Genomic DNA, 25,162 nt, shown 5'->3' on the forward strand with positions numbered 1-25,162 from the left:
GGGTATACAAGAGGCTGAGCACATGTTAGAACATTTAAGGACAAAGCTCGCACAGACGCTCTTTTCTACGATCACTCACATGGGGTAAGTTTAGCCTAAAAATAACACTCAGAATATATTGCTATAGTAGCCTATGTGTCGTCTGCAGGTCCGACTGCAACATATATATTTTTTAATATACAGTATATAAAGCACCATGTATGCCTACGATGTGTAAACTGACTATTATAGTCGATACTTTTTTGCGTAATGCATTGGAGATAGATGAAGTGCATCCGGAGAAGTGTTCCTTCATTCATCCTTCACTGTCTGATCTTTGATTCAATCAAAGATCACTTTCTCAACGCGTTGATCGATCATAATTCATAACCATACATTCCAAGTAGTATAGCCTCCCTAAATCTAATTGTAGCCTAATGCACTGGTTCCCAACACTGGGTCGGGACCCATTCATGTCATGGGCACATTTTTACGAGTGTTATTCCAAAGTTCCAAAACAAATGTCTAAGAAGTAGTGAAAATAGCCCATCTACAAACTCACAACGCGGCGCGAAGCATTGATCTGCTGTTTTGTAGATCTGCTCTTTTGGGTCTCGAGCGCAAAAGTTTGGGAACCACTGAGCCTAATGCCCTGTAATCTCAAAATAGATACCGACATTTGCTAAAACGCGATCCTCGCCGTGTCATTTGGTTTGGTGACACATTGTGTGAGTATCGCAGTGTGTGCGTGACTGACTCAACCTTTTAGGACTATCGGCCGTGACAGCTGTGTTTGTGGAACTCTGTGTCTCGTATTAATGAATTACACTGTGTTTAAATATTAACACGCGTCCGTGTCATTTGGCCGAGGGGTTCACGGAGTAACGCTCGCATCATGCATGGGAAAGTTTACTGTATGATGGAGGATATATTGGCTCCATGGAGGGTATGCGCCCCTGGCGCGTCCCTATAGGGGGGTCCACCGCTTCTGGTGGCCGCTTTGCAGAGCCTGCTGTGTCGCCCCCCCTCCGATGTTTTTTTGGGGCTTCTTGTTCATCCGTCACTCCAAAGGAGGCATTGTACTGAAAGGATGTATTAATAAGACAAAAGCTCCCATTATCCCATCTACTGCAGTTAATCTCTTGGTTGGAGTTAGGGTCTACCCTCCTCCCATGCAGAGCCAGGCCGCAGACATTCAAAATTGCAAGCAATTTTAGAAAAAAGAAAAACAAGAGTAAAGTACTGCAGCTTTGAATATTCTTTTGATGCAAACCCCCATTGCATTTTAGAAGGTAGTAATGACAAGCCCACTAAAAAGACCATCTATATAATCATGCTGTAAAACGGCCTGTTAAATCTATCAAGTAGCCTAGAAGACATCAGTAAAAGTACATTTATGGTATTCCGATTTCCTCCTAGAAGAATGAGGCACCTTATAATGCTTATTCCATGCTGACACAACGAACGGCACATGGTTTTGTGGTCGATTGTATATATAATTATGCAAAAAAAAAAGAAGAAAAAAAAAAACACTGCCAGGAGGGATAATTGAGGTGTCAGTAGTCCAGCCACAAAGCGCCTCGTTGGAAGAGTCTACTGAAATCACAGCGAGATAAGATGATAAGGTCGAGGAACCAAAGTTTATTACCCAGATAAAACCCCACAATCCATCATCCCCTCTTCTGTGGTGGGCACCACTCTGTGTCCACGGTGTGGTGCTTATATATTAATGGGTTCTCTTAAACGTTAAAAGCTCATGATGATGACTGACAAAACTCTTTTGCATTGCTGGTGTGATAGCATGTTGTGGAAATGGGATTCATCAAAGGCATCGACTTGAAGCCGCGACATCCACACTAGATAAACATTAGCAAAGATGTCTTTGTGATAACATCGCTGAAGGTGGTTTGTGTGGAGAAGGAAGTGTGGTCCACAACAGTGGGTGATGTTGTGTCAACTGGTGTTGAAAGAGGCCCTGGTAGGAGGTTTGTAATGGTGGGGATGTTGAGAGAAAAGGGTCGCAAAGTTGTTTGGGGACGTGTGGGTGCCTGGCTACAGGTTCAGGTGATGCGTGTGTCTGTGTGTGTGCCTGTGTGTGTGTGTGTATCGTCACTGTCGGGCAGAAACCTCTCCAAGTTTCAAATTTGTACGTTTTTTCGCAAGGTAAAGCCCTGCTTCATCAGACAAGGCCGTCGCACAAAAGTAGTGAAAACAGCAGATCTACAAGCACACAACGCCTCGCACCGCGAGGCGTTGTGTGCTTGTAGATCGGCTGTTTTCACTAGTTTAGTTCATTTTTTTAGATGATATAAAAAACGAATGGTTTTGGACATACAAGGTTTTCAACCGACAGTGACGATATGTATATGTGCTGACCGGCTGCTGTGTGCACGCTGCACACATAACGTGATATGGCCGGCCTGCCGTCTGCACTGGGGCCATGTGACCTCATGGCTGATTAGAGCAGAACAAAAGCCCACCGCGCCACCGCCACTGACCACTGCCAGCCTTCTTCTCACAGTGGTAGCAGCAGCACACTCCATCGTTGGCTCAGAGGAGAGCGACCTGGAGTGTTGCTGTTAACAGTGTCAGCTCAGACGCTCCGCGGCTGCGGGCCAGAATCAGGGACTCGCACAGGTTCTCTGGCGCACACACACACACACACACACATGCTCTTGGACTTACCAGACCATATAGAGGGACTTTAAAATCCATTATGTCAGAGCGCAGGGAGAAGGACCCAGGCCAGCAGACCATGACATCACACTCCTAGGAGTTGCCCGCACAGCCTCTCCGGTGCCCGCCGGCGCCCACCCACCCACCCAGCGCTCAGTAGCCCACCCCGCCGCCATATCACCCAGATGTGGCCCAGCAGCAACCGCTGTAACCCGACACTTCTTCTCTGCATCCCCTCGTGTGCTGCAAAGGGGCGCACACGGGGGATGAAGACAAATAGATGGGATTGGATAAATAAATAGATGTATAAGTGAACTGGGTGGAAAAATAAATGCGTGATAATTCAGTTGGTGGGAACTGGAAGTGAGGGATCTTTCTTTCGGGGCCGGGTCACGTGGGGGTAGGGGGGTGGGGTGGGGCGGGGTGTGGTGTTCCCTGAAGGATGCTCGGGTTTCAGCGTAGGCCTGGGAGAGGCCCTCATAGGAAGCAGTGAGAGGTTTTCTTCCTCGGGGACAGCAACATCTCCTTTGTTGTCGACACACAACCACTTTAGTTTGGCCATATCAGAGGGGTAAAGAGACAAGGAGAGATCAGAGAAGGGAACACAAGGTTCCCTTGCCCAAGGCGGGCACGACTTTCACCTGGTTAAATGAAACCAGTCAGAGTTAATAGGTCAATACATCTAGGATTCGGGGAAAGAATAGCCAAAAACCCCCGGCAGATCACAGAGATCAATGTAAGAAATGTGTTTAGAAAGTGCTGCTGGGGCTTTGCTCTGTGATATTAATAGTGCTTTGTGGTGCCACGGCCATGTGGGCTTCACACAAGCTCTGGAGTTCTAACTGGTGTTTCCCCCCTTTGCCTGAACAAAAAAAAAAAACACACTTTCTTGGGTGTGGCAGCTGGAGCAAAATAAACGCCTTCTGTTCGCAAGCTGCTGGAAGTGCAAGTCGCAACATACAGCACAGCCGACAGCATGCAGCTTCTCAGAATCACAGCCAAGAACTGGGAGTGACTCTCTGATGGGAAATAAATAAATATGGCCTACTCCTCTGTCTTCCCCCCCGTCCCCTGTCCGTAAACACAACCACGGCTAGACTCTTGCAAGTCTTCACTTCTCTTTGTTATTTAGCATACAGGTATACGGAAATACACTGACGCGCAGGCACCACAGACGTGGAGAGAAAGGAGGAGAGAGAAAAGAAGGAGAGTGAGAATGTTGAGCTTGTACTCTCTGGATCGGTGTTTCTCAACCACTGTGCCTGGGGACCTTTGGTGTGCCCCTGAGAAGGGTCAAGTGTGCCCCTTGAAACTGCTTGAAAGCCAGTATTGTAATTATCATTTTAAAAATGATTTAAACTAGTGAAAACAGCCGATCTACAAGCACACCGCGAGGCGTTGTGTGCTTGTAGATCTGCTGTTTTCACTACTGTTGTGCGACAGCCTTGTATGATGAAGCAGGGCTTTACTTTGCGAAGAAACGTACAAATTTGAAAATTGGAGATACACGGTTTCTTCCCGACATTGATGATAATTACACCCCCGTATTATGTTGGTGTGCCCATGGATTCTTGGGACATGAAAAGTGTGCCCATGCAGAAAAAAGGTTGAGAAACTTTGCTCTGGATACGCTGTATGTGTGTTAATCTCCAGCATGCAAGACATGGCTGTCATCGCTCTTCAGATTACTTTGCAACCGTGTGCATAAATGGATGTTTTGTGAAATTTCCAGCTTACGTAGGCAAGGTTCTATCTATTCAGAGTTAAATCTACACTCTTGATTTCACTGTGTGACACATTTCCATCTATCACGAAGAAAGGAAAAATAAATCCATCCGCTTTAAGGGCTCCTGTTACTTGCCTTCCCTTCTCCTGTGACTTAAGACTAACTATTAAGACCCCCCATGGCCAGAGACGAATGCTTGTAGCAGCATGCCAGGATTTCCTGATGCTTTGTGAAGAGAGAAGGGGGTGTGTGTGTGTGTGTGTGTGTGTGTGTGTGTGTGTGTGTGTGTGTGTGTGTGTGTGTGTGTGTGTGTGTGTGTGTGTGTGTGTTCGCATGGTCTTGTGCTGATAAATGCCACTCTGCTTATTATATTTCGAACACGGACCACACCACACTTAATTCTAGTCGAGTTGAGTTTAGTCCCGCTAAATGAGGTTCTTGGACCTCAAAGTGGCATTTTTCATCACGTATCCATGCCCACAGACATGAACGCTACAGATCTTTCAGAAACAATGACATGGGAATTTAACATGAGGTTTTTATGGGTTTGCGCTGTGGCTTTTGGGACGGGCGCATGCAAAGCAACACTTTGCTCACTCTGCATAGGTTGCTGCATGGCTTGCTCAGCGTGATTTATGGAGGGGAGCGGAACAAGCTCCCTGCTGTCTGCCACGGCGGCGCGCTTAATCAGTGCGGTCGTGTCGTGGTTTCCTGACGTCTGGTCAATCTTGAGCACTCTCCCTGCACCGATCTTGGAACAGGTACACATGTGGAGATGCTGTGGCCTCCTTCTCTGTCCTCCTGGCAGCCATTGTTATGCTCTCTGCCTGGCTTTGTTTGTGCAGCTGGAAAGCTCACCAGCATTACTTCGGCAACCCCCTTCCCCTCCTCCTCCTCCTCCTTGACAGCAGAGTCAGGGAGAAGAGAAGCCAGATGCATGCAGCGGGCTTCTTCTTGGATTTTGTCTTGCCCCCATCCGTTCAGTGGGGCTTAGATCGTGTCTGAGGGGCGTGTCGAAGCAGCTTATATAGCTTGGAATTTAAGACTCGAGAGTCCGCCTGTCCTCTCTCAGCAAACCATTTCAGATTATCTAATGGCAGACAGGCTTGAAAAGATAGATGGATCAGTCATAACATCAAAATCCTGAGTGTTCATTTACATTTGACAATATAAATGTGCACCCATAAGGGTTACTTTGTACCGTCTGAATTAACCGAGCACTCTGGATTTTATTGTGTATCCTGTTTTGTCAAAAATAGCTGTTTGATCTTCTGACCTCCATTTGAGTTTTCTAAGAACAGCTTGAATACAACGCTGGATTCACAGTGCAGTTCAGACAACTTTGCTGAAACAGACACGATGAAATGCATGTGGGTGCTGTTTGTGTGAAGTTAATGTGACAACTGCTCAAACATGTCCATTTAGAGACCGGCTCTTCCTTGGTCAATGTCAAGTAGCGGTTGTCCCGTAGTAAGATGGAGTATTTTAAGATCTGTCTGGTTGTTGGGTCAGCAAATATGAAATATCCCTTGCTTGAGGAACCTAAATTCATTTTACCGTAGATCTGTCTTCGAAGAAATCTGAGCTCAAGTGCTGTTGCAAGAAGTGAAACAGCCACACAACAACCCTATCCTCCTGAGGTAGTCATTATACGTGGCCCCTTTACAGAAAGTAAAGATCGTTTTATTGTGGATATTTTACACTCCTGGTCGTAAAACCTCTGTGTATCAGTGAGGTCAGTGGATGGTGAAATCATAGTTACTTTTTTCCAGATATACATTTTGGTTGCGAGAAAATGCAGCCGAAATGTGTCCAAAACTCAAGGGAACAACTGTTGCGAATGTGGACACAACAACGTTTCTTCTCCAGGCAACAATGTTTTTCTCCAACAACAGATTTCCGTTAGATGGGCCTGTGTTTTCTCGAAAAGTCTGGCAGATGGAGGAACCTCTCTCTGTATACATTTATCTATAACATCTTATCAGTGTGTAGAGGCAATCAGGTTGGCATCGCACTCCTGTGTGTGTTCTATTGTTATGAGTTTTTGTTGTGCAGACTTTTTCTGTGTCATTACTCATTACGCTTAGGCTACTTCTTGACTTCTTGTGGTGCGTCTGTCTGCTGGTCTAGATTCTGGTACATTAAAGATTTCGCTAAACATGGTAAACAAGCACCAGCGTACAGTGATGATTATCTATTGTCACACAGCCCTGCAAAACACACACGCACACACACACACACGCGCACGCATAAAAACACACACACACACACACACACACACACACACACACACACACACACACACACACACACACACACACACACACACGCACACACACACACACACACACACACACACACACACATAAAAACAAACACACACACACACACACACACACTTGAGAAAACATACGTTTACATTGCCAAAGCCGAAGTGTGCTGTGTGCACTCACATAGACACACTGTATATATACTGTGATGTCTTACATTTACTGACACTATGGTGCAACAAGCACACGCTCACACTCATACGTGCGCTTGTGCTCTCTCACGACACCCTCACGATATCTTTAACCAGGCTACAGAACATGAGAAGGGGTGGAGTTCAAGTTCTGGAGACGGTGCAGAATAGGAGCTGGAAGCCAGAACAAAGGAGAAGTGAATAAGGATTGAAAGGCTTTCATTAGGGGGATGCCTCATTGTGTGGCATGTATAGGACATGGGAAGGTGTGAAGCTACTCCGCAGGTCAGCCGAAACCTGAAACGGACAACTCCTCAGCCCTCTCACTCAGCATGATAATGGCCCGCTCCCTCCCTATAGTTCTACTCTGGGGGGTTGTGGTCCAGCCCTGCCAGCTGTGCTCCAGCAAAGAAGAGAATTGTAACTTTGCTGATGCACATGAGCCGTTTTTTAGAGGTCTTTCAGTCCGAGTGTATCAAAAAAGCAACTCGGTTCAGGCAGCGGAAGCTTGTGATTGGCTGCGCGGAGGTACCGAAAGTCGGGAGGACGGAGATACACCTAAACCTAACCCTAAGCCTAACCTCAGTAAAACTAATGCTGGTGAATGCTAACCTGGTGAAATGCTAACCTGCCAACGCTGGTGAATGCTAACCTGGTGAATGTTAAACTGGTCGGACCAACGATGCCTAACCGAGGTGCTTTTTTTTTCTCTGACTGAAAGACCTGCCAAAAACACTCTCCCATGAGCCAACACTCAGTCTTGGCTCACATGGAAGTGGAACGACATCTAATTTTAGTAGGTAAAACGAGCGTACCTGAACACAAGCAGACCTCAAAATAGTTCCAGCCTTTTGGTCTGTGGTACAGAGTAGACTCAAGCACAAAATGCTGGGAGGAGATTTGTGCTGCTACAGAGCAGATGTCAGGAGGGATTTCACACCATGCTGTGCTCTGACTTTAGCTCTTAGCACTTTGTGATTTTGTAAAACTGCGTACACTGAGAGGCCTTGATGAAAGTATGGCTTAGGTGTAGGATCTACACACGCACACACACACACAAGCACACACACACACACACACACACACACACACACACACACACACACACACACACACACACACACACACACACACACACACACACACACACACACTTTAAATTTAAAGTAGTTTCTATAGTATGTTGTATATGTTTAAAAAAACGATATAATCCATCTCTTTCAATATAGCCTACTGCAGAGGCTATACTGTAAATCCAGAACATATTAGCATCCAGGTTTAGTCCTAAGATTGTAGCCTCTATTTTACTATACTGCCCCTTTCCCTTTTTTAAACGGAAACCATATAAACCCTGGCCCACCAGAGAGAGAACTGGTCCTAACCAATAACCATGCTTAGAGACAGTTCTTTTTTCCTGATCCTCTATACTAGAAGGAATAAGAGGAAATGGCCCTAACCATAGAGTGTATTTTTGCTGCAGAGATTCTTGAATCCAGAATAGATCTTTTCCTATACAGAATATGCCGTAATGAAGTATTTAATAGGGCATTATAAGAGTACGACTGCCTCAGATGTGTTCTAAATAAATCCTCCCTGATGGGGTTTTAATCACCTCTTTGTGGCCACGTCTTTTGATCTCAGTAGTGATGTTTAAAATACTGAATATGCGGAGGAGGGGTTGCTTGAGTAAGGAAGATGTGACTCGAGTAGTATTGGTAGCATAATAATATATGCAGAATAGAGGAAAATGAGTATAGGCTGAATGAATATTTGGATTTCCCAAATATTTGACAGGAACAGTTTGAGGTTATTTGAATGTATTACATTAATTACCTCCAGGATGCTACCATCTGAGGATAGTCCCACCCCCCACACCCTCACCCCCCATGGGGGAAATTTGTGGTGGTGGGGTGGGATAATGCCTTCTGGTCATGGGTTACTTCTCCTGAGGCTCTATGATTTCCGCCTTTATACAGTCCTTTGTCCCCAGATCTCTTCTCACTTTCCCTCTAACAGCTTCACAGCACATAAACGGCTGCCATAAATAAAGCAAAGCAAAGTCACGCAGACGGACCGACTGGAAGTCGGAGGAGAGCACTGATCGCCGAAGAAACTCAGACAGATAAAGAGCGAGAAAGAACAACACAATGAAAAAGGAAAATGCGCTGCCTTTCTGACTGAACTGTGTCGACAGGCCCCCCAGAGGAGACTCAAACTGTCAGCGTCTGACGAGTGAAAGGGTAATCCCTAATTATATGATTATTAAACCCTGCATATTGGGGACACCCATGCACTCCCCCAAATATCCAGCGGCTGCTTACACAAGCTTTTAATGACGCTGCTCCACGCGTCCTGGTGAAATTACCATAAAAACGGACAAAGAGCAAGGAGGATGCTGTGGCTATGGTTCAGTAACCATACAGTATTTACATTAGTAAATGGTACCGGTGTAGGAAGCCACAGACTGCAGAGAGTAGTAGTGAGAGACTGCTTAAAAAGGAACTTCTCTCTCTTCCCCTATCATTATGTGATACTATTAAGGAACACAAGTGAAAATGCAACAGGAGAGCTTCTCCTTTTTTTTCTAAAAAGCAAAAAAAAGTATGTCTCAGTATGTCTGGGACATGGCTTGGCAAGTTTACAAAGAGCAGGAAAGACATTTTTCAGCCGAGTTTTTTTATTACATTTTCTCCCTCTCTTTCTCTCTCTCTCTCTCTCTCTCTCTCTCTCTCTCTCTCTCTCTCTCTCTCTCTCTCTTTCTCTTCTTAAATGTGCTGCCCCCCCCTCCCCCAGTGGAATTCTCCTAAAAGGTCCACACTGTGAGATATCGCAGGCCTCAATCTCATATCTCCAGCCTGCGCTGCCTCTCTCGACGGTACAAGTCACAGAGCGACACAGAAACAACCACCCTTCGCGCTCTCCGTCTCTCTCCTCTCTCTGCACTTCCCCTTGATGATCCCCCCTCCATGTCTTTTTCATAAAAATAAAAACAAGTTTTACTCAGAGAGTGTAAAAGAATTGACCCGAGTGGAGTGGACCCATAGGGTCCACAGACACACTCAAGTTAGGTCTAAATCAGCGCTGAGGATTTCACTGTGTCTTAGCTAGTTTTTGTGTTTTCAACATAACAGAGCCTCCACTGTACTTTTCTCCTCCCCTTGCGCTTCGACTCCTCCATCCTCAGCCCACGCACCGCTCCCCTGAGCACAGTGAGCGCCGTGCAACAGTATGTCAAGAGTCAGATCACTGCCAGCATGCGTCAGCCCCCTCTCTTTCACTTCACTACTGCCATTTCCCTTGTTTAGAAAAGCAGTGCTAAAGAGCTGTGAAGTGAACATCCAGTCAATTGGAGAGTGCAGATAAGGGACTGTCTGGGAGTGATTATGTTAGTATTCCCAGCTCTGCTTGGTAAATACTTGTTTACTGACGTAGCCAGTAAAGAAGTATGATCATCTAAGAAGAACAGATTTATTTTTGTTCATGTGGTTGCAGACGAAAGCTGCTGTGTTTGCTGTTTTCGCGTTATGGGAATAGCAGATCTCCAAATAGTAGATCCAAATAGTAGATCTCCAATAGCTTGTTGGCTCCATTTCGGAAAGAGACACCGGCGAGCCGCGAAGTATAAATCAGGCTTTCCTTGTTTGGGTGGCGAGGTCTATCAGTCTGTCGTCACCGAGGCTTGTAACAGAGATAACGGTGCAGCAGGCCAGTGAAGGGCTTCTCATTGCCTTTTCCTCTTCTCCCAGATAAAAGCGCTAGCGATCTCATGACTGAGGACCTCATAAACAACATGTGTGCTCATTTACCACTGCACCCACCCACCCCTGTGAAAGAGGCTGTTCATAGATGAGTAATGTCCATGATACTCAGAAATAACGATTTGGCATGTGATTGACATGTCGTCAGTGTGTACACATTTTCTGGACATAGATGTTATGCCTCCGGGAACTAAAGTGACTGTGGTTTAATCAATGGTGTTCATTCCCATGCTGGTGTTAAAACAGATGGATGGAGCCCCGGATCCTAAGGCAGAAAAACACGCAGCCACATGCTTTTCTAACCTTATACAACGGCAATACGGCATCAGCAGACAGCCTGCGACTGGCCTTTTCTATGCATGCAGCGGATTTTCATACTTTTTTTTTTGCTGTGTGTGCATACATGTAGTTTGGCTGCAGGGTTAGGGCTAGCGTAAAAGGCCTTCTTCGACTATCTGATTCACATGATGACTCACTCATGGCATAGAAAATGTAGAATCCATTTGATGAATCAAGTTGGGAGCGTACAGCCCAGGCGGTTATGTCAGCCTGTGAGACATAACAATGCAGAGAATGCTTGTGGGTTGTTGTCGTAGCCCAGACGTCTTTGTTCTCGATCCGGTAACTGGTTATAGCAGCGGCAGTGTGAAAGAACCTGCGGTAGTGAACCCTGAGTGACTTGATGGCTCTCATGCGTCCTGACACAGTTACATAGATAAGAGGATGCTTACTGGCTGTGATTTATGTTTAAATGACTACACATTAGGCTGAACCAGGGACGTGCTGGGCCCCTGGTTCAGCCCGGGAAAAAGAGTTGGAGAGGCCCTCATTGCGCGCTATAGAGAGAGATCTCTCTCTATAGCGCTGCTGCTGCTACTCAAGGATTTGCCATTTCAGATCATGACAAGTGACAAACCAGTGGGCCAATTACATGAGTTATATTTCGTCGTTGTCGGGTATGAAACCTTGTATGTCCAAAACCGTTTGTTTTGTATTTATCATTTTCAAACTGATTTAAACTAGTGAAAACAGCCGATCTACAAGCACACAACGCCTCGCACCGCGAGGCTTTGTGTGCTTGTAGATCTGCTGTTTTCACTACTTTTGTGTGACGGCCTTGTATGATGGAACGAAGGCAGACATTTTATTTTTTATTTTTTCCTAATGGCCGGCCTGGACCGGCCAGGAATGAACCGGCCGTTCTGGAGTTGTCCCGCTTTTCCCAATGGCCAGCACGTCCCTGACTACACATTAGGCTGAACCTCCCATGCTCCGCTCCAGTGTGTTCACACCGCACAGTTCTCTGTCCCGGGGGCCGCCACAGCTGAGCGGGTAGAGACAGAGAGGAGGTCTGTCTGGGATTTGGAAGGTTCGACCCGCGGCTCGCCCCTTTCTAGGTGTCGAAGTGTCCCTGAGCAAGACACTTGACTGCTTCCTGGTCATTGTATTAATAGCATGTAGGTAAGTGATTAGACCAGACCATTCCCCGGTGGTCTACTGAGACTATTAGGGATGGGACGATACATGGTATTATCGTTTATCGTGATAAAAAACACTCACGATAATCGTATCGTGGAGATTTAACTTATCGTGATATCGTCCTCCGTCATGCACTGGGATCAATTGACCTTTTATTTGCTGAGCTGCATATACGGTACCACTTAAACACTCTATAATTGGTAAAAGGTACTTATAATATACGTACTTGATACAGTGTTTTTTTCACTCTCTATCAAATGTCTTTGCCGAAAAATAGCCGACGCGTTGTGAGCCTGTAGATGTGCTATTTTTTGGCAAATGTTCCACCCCAGGATAATGGATTTTGATTATCGCGATAATATCGTAAATCACGATTTCTTTTGTCACAATGATCGTGATATGAAATGTTCGTATCGTCCCATCCCTAACTGAGACACACTTTGACATTTTTGCCATGAGATTTGATTGATGCTGTTGTCGTCAGGATTTGGCGGACCATTTGGAGTAAGGGGCTCCCTGTCCTCCTAACTCAGCTTCACCTCATTGCTCCTCTTCCTCCCTCGGTTCTGCTCTTGCCATCTCACACCACGCGTGTCAGCAGCACATGGGGTGTCCTAGTCTTGCATAGCCAGGCGTTGCATAGCTTCGCCTGCTCCGCCTAAGAAATATTGTTAGGCGGGGTTCCCTGAATGTCTGGCTCTGCGATACTAGGGGAGTCCAGGTTGGAGATTGTTTACCTTAGGGTAGGGCGGGGAGATATGAACAAAATCAAATAGCAATCGATATGTTTGACAAAATGCCGCAATATATAAATATTATTGTGGGGATGTCTTTTTCTTTTACACTATGAGATTTGTTTTATAAATAATCATCAGTAATGCCTATGTTATATCCAAGTGGGAAAGGGCAAATAAAACGATAGAACAGTCACAAAACTGTATTATCGGACTTATCTCCACCAACCATTAAAAGACTAAACTTATGCCATGTCAAAATAGTAAAATATCCGCTTGTAATCTGAAGACCCACCTCTTCAGACTCCACCTTAGCCCGTAGCACTTGCCCTAGTCTCCACGATCTTGCAGGCTTATGCAGTGGCTAAAACGTAATTTAGATAGCATGTTAATGTAGACAGATGCCAGGTCAATGTTGACCTGGCATCCTTCAGTATAGTTTCAACACACAGCTTATAATTTCTTTGGATATTCTACTGTTAGGCTGATAATACGTTCTATACATTAATGTGTTACCTTGTGTTGTCCATGCGTACTGCTTGTGCTTACCTTAAAGGACAACTTTGTTTTTTTTACAACAAGGGTTCATATTTTAGATAGTCATTAGAGAAAATAAAAGACAAGTGTTAAAATGTTTTCATTTACTTCTTTCTATCGTTTTAGTGATTTTGATGATTTTGATTGGGGGCATGGATGCAAGTGGCTAAATAAGTATTTTAGACACATTTAGCCCATTCCCAAGATGCACCGCAATCCTTCATGTGCAGATGTTATGTATTGGGGCTGGTGTAAATAGTAACAAAGAAATTGCTGGCTTATTGTGTCTAAAAAGACTTAGCCACTAGTACTTGTACGCATGGCCCCACCCACTGAAATCAAAATACTAAAATCGCTAAAACAATAGAAAGCAGTAAATGAAAACATTTCAACACTCATCTTTTCTTTTCTCTAGTTACAATCTAAAATATGAACCCTTGTTGTAAACAACCAAAGTTGTCCTTTAAAAGTCGCTCTGAAAATAATAATGTAAGGTAATAAAGATAATAATATCTGTAAATATCCAAAATACCAGATGATATCTAGTCACGATATCAACATAATATCCACTTATTATTCCCCAGCCCTGCCTCAGGGGAGGGGGTCAGGGTTATGCTGGATAGGGAGCAGAGGGGAGGGAGTGGCAGTACGGCATCATTAAAATGAGAGGGCTAGCAGAGCGCTTTCAGAGCGCAATTACACACCCACTCAGACTGCCATTAGGGGGACAAAACCCAAGAGAACAGGACAAATCACAGCGGATCATACAGTATATCCATGCTTTAACCCATTCAGAAACGGGTACACCTTATTGCGTATTATTATTTCATGCTTTAACTATTGAAAAAATAGCAGATCTACAAGCTCACAGCGCGGCACCGAGTGCCGCGCTGCGAGCTTGTAGATCTGCTGTTTTTTTAAAATCGTGATAATTTGAATTTTGACCCAAAGTGTCTTTTGAATCCTTCTAAGGTTTTTTGAAAAAAACTATGTTTCTATATGTCAGCAATCTGGCTAGCCATCGTCAAAGAAAAGGTCCTTTTCACTTAACTGGAGCTCAGTTAGTCTGTTCTTGAGAGACTACTATGTCAGTGGTTCTCAAACTTTTTCATGTGAAGGACCCCCAAAATGATATTTATTTGGCCACGGACCCCCATCTCAAAAACGTTAGTGCCAGGGATCCCACAGAAGCAAGGTTTGAGTTACAAATACATATATTCAAAGATTTGCACACATTTTCACATTTTCAAGAGTGCCACGCTGTGAGCTTGTATATCTGCTATTTTTCATCAGTTGAAGCATTCAATAATCCCAGACCTAAATAGGTTAAACACAGTGAAGGGTCCACTCCAGAGGGGAACACAGGTGTCCGCGACCATTGTGAATCTAGTAGGCCCTTGATGTGGTCCTAAGAGTTTTCCTCTAATTAATGGCGTTGAGTGATGATTCAGTTGAGGGGCAAGCTCCGAGAACAAGATGACACCAGGCAGTCTCACATGACCATGTTCTGAAGTTGATTAAGTATCTATTAAGAATGGCATGATTCACATTAGACCTACTGTGTGTGACCAGAAGATCTGAAAACACATATAGACAAGAATCTAAAAGGAATAGCAATGATAAGACAGAGTACACAATAAAACATGATGGTCTACAATGTAGATTAGTTGTCCTTCAACGGTTGCATCTATTATCAATGGGCATACATATGCACACAAGTATATCTATATGCTTACGTAGATGAGAGTGAATCAGCAAACAGAAAAAGGTTAAGCACATCAAGACCAGAATATATCATAGCAACGAGTACAAAGATTACTTTTCTGTTGGAACAGCATTTCTGGTTAAAGGACAACTTTGTTTTTTTACAACAAGCGTTCATATTTTAGATTGTAATTAGAGAAAAGAAAAAGTGAGTGTTAAAATGTTTTCATTTGCTTCGTTCTATTGTTTTATCGCGTTTACCGTGCTAAAATGTAGGGCATGCGTACGCATGGGGGCATGCGTACAAGTGGCTAAATATGTCTTTTTAGACACATTAAGCCAGCAGTTTCTTTATTGCTATTTACAGTAACACTTCTAGCCCCCATAAGTCACATCCAACCATGAACAGTTGCGTTGTATCTTGGGAATGGGCTTATTCTGTGTAAAATGACATATTTAGCCACTTGTACGCATGCCCTCAACCACTGAAATAAGAATCTCTAAAACAATAGAAAGAAGTAAATGAAATAATTTTAATACTCATCTTTTATATTCTTTAATTACAATCTAAAATATGAACCCTTGTTGTAAAAAACTAAAGCTGTCCTTTAAGTCTGAGATCGCACACACAGCAGGTCGTTTTGTGGACCTGTCTTTGGCAAGGCCCACTAGGTAGGAAAGTGGGTGACGCATCTGGCCTGTTTTTCGTGTCCCGGTGTTGCCAACACACCAGCTTTAGTGCAGAGAGTGTGAAGGACAGTTGAAAAGAAGGAAGTTCCTAATCCTTAGCATGGTCGGTGAACACACACTATACACACTCCACTGTAAACACACCGATTCGTCCAGGTAGAGCAAACAGTAAACACATTACAAAGCAAACAAGATAAAGCTACAAATGTAAACGCTCCTTTAGACACGGTTAATCACCACGCTGCTTATCTAAGCCAAAATGTCGGCGTGGGATTGTGTGTGTGTGTGTGTGTGTGTGTGTGTGGGGGGGGGGGGGGGGGGGTATTTGTGTGTGCATAGAGGTGTGTATCCTCGTGTCAGGGCTTCTAGGCACCTTGTCCAGGTTGTAAGTGCTTTCCTGGGGAGAAAGTGGTGTGACAGGGGAGCAGGTGTTGTAATAGAGTGCCGTTGCTGTGGTGTTTTGTTAGAAGCCACGCTGCTAATTGGGGCTTTTCAGGTGCGGGTGTGTGGGAAATCCAAACATCACCTGGAGCCTTTGTGTAGCCGATGACTGACAGAGAGGGAAGTCTTCCGAGGATTGTAAGGAAGCAGTGATCAGCGTTCCTAAATGTCAGTCCTTATGATAAATGCATTTTTGGCAGTTTATATTATGCTTTGCCCCAAAGCATGAACATGAATACATGACTCATTAAAAAGTCATAAAAGGAAATAGGTCAATTTCCAGTGAGTAAACGCATGCATGATGCAGTTTCTCTCTAAATATTGATCTATATCTTGCAGTCTATTTGACTTATTTGCTCAGTTTTCTTTGTTTTCCTCTTCTCACCCTCGATCCTCTATCTCTCACGTTAATGATTTGTTGTGAAGGCCGGCCAGCACATTGGCTGTATCACCTTCCTATAACCCTGTAATGGCTTGCTTCAGTCACATACTGTATGCACGTTGCACATGGTACAAACATTTAGATGCAACACACTGAAATGCAATATCTCAAAATACAAATATATGTTGTTCTCTTTGGATAATGTATTGTTAAAAGAAATAATATCACACTGGCGCAATACAGTTCTTTGGGGATTTATGAGACTTTTTTGTGGCTTTGTGTTGTGTCTAGCGTCTACTGTCTGTGACAGCATGACAGTGATGCGGGGAAGGTCAAAGTCAGGGCACGACTTTGAGAGAGGAAAGGAGGGAGGGGGGGGGGCAGGGGCGTCACACCAAATTCTGGGCCCTGGGTACAAGGATTCACTGCGGGCCCCCCATGAATGTTAACTATTGAAAAATAGCAGATATACCGGTACAAGCTCACAGCGCGGCACCGAGTGCCGCGCTGCGAGCTTGTAGATCTGCTATTTTTGAAAAATCGTGAAAATGTGTGCAAGAAACTTATGTTTCTATGTCAGTGGTGCTCAAACGTTTTCATGTGAAGGACCCCCAAGATGATATTTATTTGGCCACAGCTAGACCCCCATCTCAAAATATTTAGTTCAAGGGACCCCTCCCCGGAAGCAAAATTTGAGTTACAAATGTTCGCTTAAAAAATACATATTCAAAGATTTGCGCACATTTTTACGACTTTTCAAAAATAGCAGATCTACAAGCTCGCAGCGCGGCACTCGGTGCCGCGCTGTGAGCTTGTATATCTGCTATTTTTCAATAGCTAAAGTTACTATAGGGCCCCTCCACCTTGGGCCCCAGTAACTCAGTCCCACTTTCCTACCCCTTGTGACGCCCCTGGGGGAGGGGGGGCTTTGGAACAGAAGTTCTACTCTCCTGTCAACTAGCTCTCAGTGGAAACCTGTGGATGGCACACACAGCAGGCGGGTCTGCGGCGAGACAGCACCGCCAGGTGAACCAGCCCGTCAGGTTTGGCACGCTGTCAGATCCCTCGGTGACAGATGCCACGGGCTCCTTGGTGACAGCGGGACCTTGAGCCGTCTCGCTAATTTGCCAAAACACAGAAAACTGTCTGGGTCAAAGTGAGAAACATCACAGTCAAACCGAGATAGACGTGAGACAAGACAACAGGAAACATCGAAAGGATCTTATCTGTATCTTATAATACAGGGGTTGACACTAAGCTCTCAGAGGCACTTGCCCGTCAGGCAAGCACAGGTCATGTTCTACTCGCCCAAAGGTCATGCCCACTTGCCCGAAAAGTAAATTGTCCATTATAAAATGATAGATACGATTTTAATTACCGCTCAACTTAACAGTTATTTATTTTCTCGATGGGGCTGTGCGATAAAAAATGTCATACTGTACCTCAATACTTCCAAATCCAAATACAAAATACCTACATAGCTATTATTGAATATGTGTATGGTTTCACAATTGTTATTTTACATTGTAGTGTAGCAACAGTAAAAACAGCACAGTATAGGTAAACTGTGCTCTTATTTTACATTCCACCGACCATAAGACCACGTTAGGGGGTCGGACAGATATCTTGTGTTGTGTTTATAGACAGTTGGGTTCCCTCTCAAATGTGCACTTGCCCGGTTGGGCAACCTGAAAGCAAACTTCACTTGCCCGAAAGTTTTACGGTATTTACCTGACGGGGGCAGGTGGGCAAGCCTTAGTGTCAATGCCTGTATTATAAGAATAAAGACTGCTTTCGACTGGCTGACTCATGATATTGTTATGCAGTAATGTAAGCAGTAATGTAAGCTAACCTAATCACGCTGGTACGCCGGGCACACATGCTCAGCCTCAAGCACCCATTTGTGTCTTTTTTACGATCGATGCTGGCCTGTTGGTCGCATAAGATGCTGTTGTGGAAAGCTCCTCTGCTGTAACAGCGTTGCAGTAGCCTAATGGACGTGGTGTCTGTCCCGAACGGAGGTTGAAGGGCAGCGCTAGTCTCTCCACACTGAAGGAGACTATTGTTCTTTGTTCCTGCTTGAGGAAACAGTGTGCTGGTTATTATTGGCAACCGAGAGCAGCTGTGTGTTCAACCTGTCTGCGTGCAGCTGGACTGGACCAGTCCGTGTCTTTCCTGAATGCACAATTTGGGGTTTGTGGCAGCAGATCTGTGCACATGTGTGTGCTACGCTTTTTAATGAACTTTTTGAACTGTGTACGAACGTACGCACGCATTAATGTAGTTGTATGTGGGCGGCGGGGCGGGTGTGTGTGCGCGTCTGTGTGCGCTCGGTCAGTGTGCGTGTGAGTGTGTACGTCACTGCAATGTCTCAGATTCCTGCCTTTGTGTCCAGATGCCGTTCCACATGGACGCTCTCTTTCTCTGTCTCCCTCCCTCACACACACATCACATACATACACAGGAGCGTGCGTGCCACGCGCACGCACACACACAGGAGCACAGTACACACTACACATAGGAGCATGCACACACAGGAGCACACACACGCACACGCGCACACGCACGCACGCACGCACACACACACACACACACACACACACACACACACACACACACACACAGGAGCACACACTCTCTCTCTCTCGCTCTCCGTGTCTGTCGTCCTCTGTCTCTCACCCATTCCCGGCAGTCTCTCTCTCTGGGATTTGGGGTCACAGTCCGGCAGAACAGAGCAGTAACTGGGCTTCTAGTTTCCAGTAAAGGTCTTTTAGAGGGAGAGGAGCAGTGAAGGCATCGGTGTTGAGTTACCAGTGGAGCAGGACCTCCAGAAGGATCTGATTACCTGTGACAGGTTTAAGACATCAGCTCCAACTTTAATTAGATTTCCAGAAGCTCCAACTTCCCTTTGTTCCGAGCAGTTTGCGCCCCTTTGCCTTCCACCCAGTAGCAACAGTCCGTCTGACCTGGTTTGGGGTTTGTTTATAGACTCTTTTAGTTCTCTATGGCAGGGGTCTTCAACAGGGGGTCCGGGACCCCTAGGGGGTCCTCAGAGTTACTACAGGGCGTCCTCCAAATCTTTGTGTGATAGAAACTTTTTTTCTACTTTTTTATATTAAGTATTGACGGTTCAAGTGGTTAAATATCTGAAAACACAAATTGACATGAGTCCAAAATACACTGATGATTGTGCGGTCAAACGATGAAACTTTATGAAAAGGTTGTGGGGGTCCCTGCTTCATCTCTCTCTCAACTAAGGGGTCGTTGGCCTGAAAACGTTGTGGTCTAATCTCTCTTTCGGGTCTCGCCCTGAAAAGTTTGGGAACCACTGCTCTATGGAATTTTAAACTGTACCATTCCTGTGTACGGTGTTTGTCACCTCTGTGTGTTTTTGCCCAGGTACATTTGTAGAATTGTGGCTTTTAGAAACCGCAGGCTTTGTGTATGTATTTTGCATACAGGTTGCATTGTAGCAGTCATTCAAATCAACCTCTTAATTTGGATAAGCACGATAATTGCAGTTAGATTTAAAACAGAGGCGTTTTCTCCACACACACCTGGAAAGCTCCCGCCTCCTCCTCCTCCTCTCGGGTATCTGTTTACTTTGTCGTTAGCTTTTGTGAGAGAGCCGGAACTGACGGTTCATGATGGAGAGGTCCGGCTGATCCATGAGCTCTAGCTGAAGACAGAGGTGGCTCACTGGAGTGGAATGGTGTGCTCCGCACAACAATACCGTGTGTTGACAGTCGAGTGCTTGGACGGGTTGGGTGGAATGTCCCCTTCGGGTCTGAAACCAAGCTCTCGTCTGAGAGAGTGGCTACCACCACCAGGGACGTCACACCAAATTCTGGGCCCTGGGTACAAGGATTCACTGCGGGCCCCCCATGAATATTAACTATTGAAAAATAGCAGATATACAAGCTCACAGCGCGGCACCGAGTGCCGCGCTGCGAGCTTGTATATCTGCTATTTTTGAAAAATCGTGAAATTGTGTGCAAGAAACCTATGTCAAGGACCCCCAAGATGATATGCATTTGGCCACGGACCCCGATCTCAAAATATTTAGTTCCAGGGACCCCCAGAAGCAAAATTTGAGTTAGAAATGTTCGCTTAAAAAATACATATATTCAAAGATTTTCACACATTTTCACAACTTTTCAAAAATAGCAGATCTACAAGCTCGCAGCGCGGCACTCGGTGCCGCGCTGTGAGCTTGTATATCTGCTATTTTTCAATAGATAAAGTTATTAGGGCCCCTCCACCTTGGGCCCCAGTAACTCAGTCCCACTTTCCTACCCCTTGTGACGCCCCTGACCACCACTCAACACATCAGAGCCTCCGCTATTGTGATCTCTAACGATGTCAAAGAGGAAAACGTTGGTTTGATCGGGCTGGTTTTTCTCAAAACTGGATTTCATGTTTTTTTTTTTCACAAGAAGCCATTGTGTTGAGTCGCTGCCTTGCTGATTTAATTTCCATCCCATTTCTTTTCTAACAGCTTGAGACTGCAACTGTCTGTCTGTGTGGGCGTGTGGCTAGATAGAGGGGTTGCAAATGGACACAGACAACGCTGTGTATTCACAAACTCTGTGAACATGTGGCCGCACAATCCAGTGCATTCACTTGTTCTGTGATGAGACGTTTTTGATTTTAAAAGAAAATAACTGATCGTTATTTTGAATCTTTCTGCTTTATTTGAGCAATTATTTTATTTTAGCAATAATAAACACCAGCAGTAAGGCGAGGCATGCTACTGTAACTGTCACACACACAAAAAATTAATTATCACGTGCTTCCTCGGTTTCCTGGATCACTTTCTTAGAAATGACTAGCCTGACATTTTGGTTGTTGCGAGGGGTGTTTAGATTACTGATGTGTAGGACAGGTCTGTGTGATTTTAGATTTTAGCTATATATAGTATATGACTGTGAGTCACAATTTTCCAAAAATAGCAGATATATACAAGCTCCAGGCACGTCACTTCGTGCCACCATTTATGCAAATCTTTTAACCCATTTAGAACGGGTACACATTTTGTGTATCATTATTTTATGCTTTAACTATTGAAAAATAGCAGATATACAAGCTCACGTGCCGCGCTGCGAGCTTGTAGATCTGCTATTTTTGAAAAATTGTGAAAATTTGAATTTTGACCCGATTCTATAAGTGTCTTTTGAATCCTTTTAAGGTTTTTTTAAAAAACATATGTTTCTGTGTCAGCAATCTGTCCAGCCATCGTCAAAGAAAAGGTCCTTTTCACTTAAATGGAGCTCAGTTAGTCTGTTCTTGAGAGACTACTATGTCACTGGTTCTCAAACTTTTTCATGTGAAGGACCCTCAAAATGATCTGTATTTGACCACGGAACCCCATCTCAAAATATTTAGTTCCAGGGACCACCCAGAAGCAAAATTTGAGTTACAAACGTTCGCTTTGAAAATACATACAGTATATTCAAAGATTTGCACACATTTTCATGACTTTTTCAAAAATAGCAGATCTACAAGCTCGCAGCACGGCACTCCGCGCTGTGAGCTTGTATATCTGCTATTTTTCACTGGTTAAAGCATTCAATCATTTCTAGGCCTACATTTCTAGGCCTAAAATCTTTGCCTCAGGGGATCCCTGGAACAAAATATTTTGAGATGGGGGTCTGCAGCCAATACATATCATTTTGGGGGTCCTTGACATGAAAAGGTTTGAGCACCACTGATATAGCAACAAATATTTTTCAGAAAACTGAGACAAGAAGGCACTTGTTCAATCGACCTCTGGTCTTGGGTCTTGGGTTAAACATATCAAAGACTAATCACATAATCAACCACGTGATCCCTAGCGTCCTGGCATGTCATGATAGGAGAAAGTACACGCACATTTAACCAAAAAAAGGAAAACCAGTAAGCGAAAATAGCAGACGTACAAGCTCACAACATGTCGCAAAATGACACGTGAGCGTGTAGATCAGCTCACTGTTTGATGTACAACACAGTATAGTGATTATTTGGGGGTGAACTGATAGCATATCGTCGTTGTCGGGTGGAAACCTCGTATCTCCAAGTTTCAAATGTGTACACTCTTTCGCAAAGTAAAGCCCTGCTTCATCATACAAGGCTGTCGCACAAAAGTAGTGAAAACAGCAGTTCTACAAGCACACAACGCCTCGCGGCGCGAGGCGTTGTGTGCTTGTAGATCGGCTGTTTTCACTAGTTTAAATCATTTTTAAAATGATAAATGCAAAATGAATGGTTTTGGACATACAAGGTTTTCACCCGACCACGACGATATGTGATTAGTACGCATATGAATCCCTGGTTTTATTCCCAGACCGGGCTGGTCAGACCATTTGCAGGCATGTCACTCCCCTACTCCCTCAGTGTTTCCTGGCTCTCTCCAGCACCTGTGAAATAAAGGCTCAGAAAAGCCCCCACTTTGGTCCCAAACAATGCATCTTGAAAACTACTGAACCCCAGAGGATGGCCCCCTATTGATTTGATTTTGGTGCTCTGACACTCTCTCGTGAGAGAGCTGACGAGCCCTTTCAGTGCATGTGTTCCTGTCGCTAACCACAACCTTCCTCTCTCTCTCTCTGTGTGTTTGTCATCGCAGGTGACCTGCACGGGGCCCCTGAGACGTGACTGTGGGACAGGCAGTCTTCCCTCCCCTCCTGCACCCTCACCCCCCGTCTCCCCGCTGAGAGGGAGTGATCATCAGCCCCAGACATGCTCCGCTGCGCCGCTGTGTGAATGACTCTTTGCCGTAAAGCCGCTGTGCTCTGCCACCCTGTCAACATGAAGAGCAAGTATTCCCAGTACAACAATGGGAGTCTGATAAGGTACTACTATGAAATCACCAAGGACTTGACCAGCCAGGAGCTGGAGGATCGCATCAAGGATAAGAAAGGGCTCAACACCCTCAACATCGTCATCGTGGTCCTCTGCAGCTTCATCATCCTGGAGAACCTGCTGGTCCTGATTGCGGTCTTTCGCAACAAGAAGTTCCATTCAGCAATGTTCTTCTTCATCGGCAACCTGGCCTTCTCTGACCTGCTGGCAGGCTCCGCCTACATAGCCAACATTTTCCTGTCGGGCCAGAGGACATTTGAGCTGGTGCCGGTGCAGTGGTTCATACGGGAGGGCACGGCGTTCATCGCACTGGCTGCCTCAGTCTTCAGCTTGCTGGCGATCGCCATTGAACGCTATATCGCCATCACCAAGGTCAAGGTGTATGGCTCCAATAAATCATGCCGCATGTTCCTCCTAATAGGAGCCTGCTGGGTCATGTCCATCCTGCTGGGAGGGCTTCCAATCATCGGCTGGAACTGCATCAACAACATCGATGAGTGCTCCGCCGTGTTGCCGCTCTACTCCAAGAAATACATCCTGTTCGTGGTCACCATCTTCAGCATCATTCTGCTCTCCATCGTCATCCTCTACGTGAGGATCTACCTGATTGTGCGCTCCAGCTTCCAGGAGGCCACCAACTACCCCACCTACTCCCTTTTGAAAACTGTCACCATAGTCCTAGGCGTCTTCATCATGTGCTGGCTGCCGGCTTTTATCTTCCTCCTGGTGGACTCGTCCTGCAAGATGAGATCCTGCCCCATTCTCTCTAAGGCTGACTTATTCTTTGGTGTCGCCACCCTGAACTCAGCACTGAACCCATTGATCTACACGATGCGCAGCAAGGACATGAGGAAAGAGTTTCTGCGCGTGCTGTGCTGTTGGGGTATATTTAAGTGCGGACGCCCCGCTGACCGGTGTCTGGTCCCTTTAAAAAGCTCCAGCTCTCTGGAGCACTGCACCAACAAACATGAACACCACACGCCCATCATGCAAAACTGCACCACCTGCGTCTAATGAGGTGGAAACATGCACGCGTGGGCGTGTTTGCGTGCGTGTGTACGAAGAGAGAGCCTCAGTGAGAGAAAGAAGAATGTGCGTGGCACGTGCATGTGTGTGTAATAGAACGAGACATGTGGCTAAGAAACCGGATGAAAGAACTTGTTAACCCGTGTGGTTAACCATTATGTTAACCTGGCTGGAACATAGCCTTGTTTTAAAACACAACACTAAGGCGTACACTGGCAATCAAAAATTGTGTTAAATCACAATCAACGTTCAGTGGATCCACCCTGGCAAGCGTGTGAGAGCACAATCATTCTGTCTAGAGGGAATCGATTAAATGAACTCACAATCAAAGGTGAGCTGTTTCAGAAATGTGAAAATGGCCTTTTGTTGGGTACTCTCACCAAGTACAAATGTCATCTTAACATTGACTTGTTAAACATTTTGATGTACTTGCTTGACGGATTTTGTTTTAAGATGTACGTATGTTGACCAGCCAAATAGCCAAATATCAAATGCATAACATCACAGTTATGGCGACTTCTTGAGAAGCTTTTCAAGGTCTGCGACGTTAATGCAAAGCTTACAGATTTGCACTTTGTAGACTTGTAGGCAATTAATGATTTTCTTTTTAATGGCTGTTACCCTCTGCCCACAAATATACAGTACATTGTATGTATACATCAGGCATGCCTATTCATTGCTGATAAGGGGGCAATGAACTGCCCCACTCAACAATGCACTCCAGACAAG

General features: G+C 45.1%; 1 protein-coding gene across 1 annotated transcript; it reads left to right on the forward strand.

Annotated features, from left to right (window-relative positions):
• On the forward strand, positions 1–25,162 carry s1pr2 (sphingosine-1-phosphate receptor 2). Its single transcript, XM_080723966.1, has 2 exons — positions 1–84; positions 23,172–25,162. The coding sequence occupies exon 2, from the start codon at positions 23,309–23,311 to the stop codon at positions 24,419–24,421; it is 1,113 nt and encodes a 370-aa protein (XP_080580092.1). The 5' UTR covers positions 1–84; positions 23,172–23,308; the 3' UTR covers positions 24,422–25,162.

Source organism: Nannobrachium achirus, assembly GCF_963921795.1.
Source record: "Nannobrachium achirus genome assembly, chromosome: 4".
In the NCBI taxonomy this organism is placed as follows: domain Eukaryota; kingdom Metazoa; phylum Chordata; class Actinopteri; order Myctophiformes; family Myctophidae; genus Nannobrachium; species Nannobrachium achirus.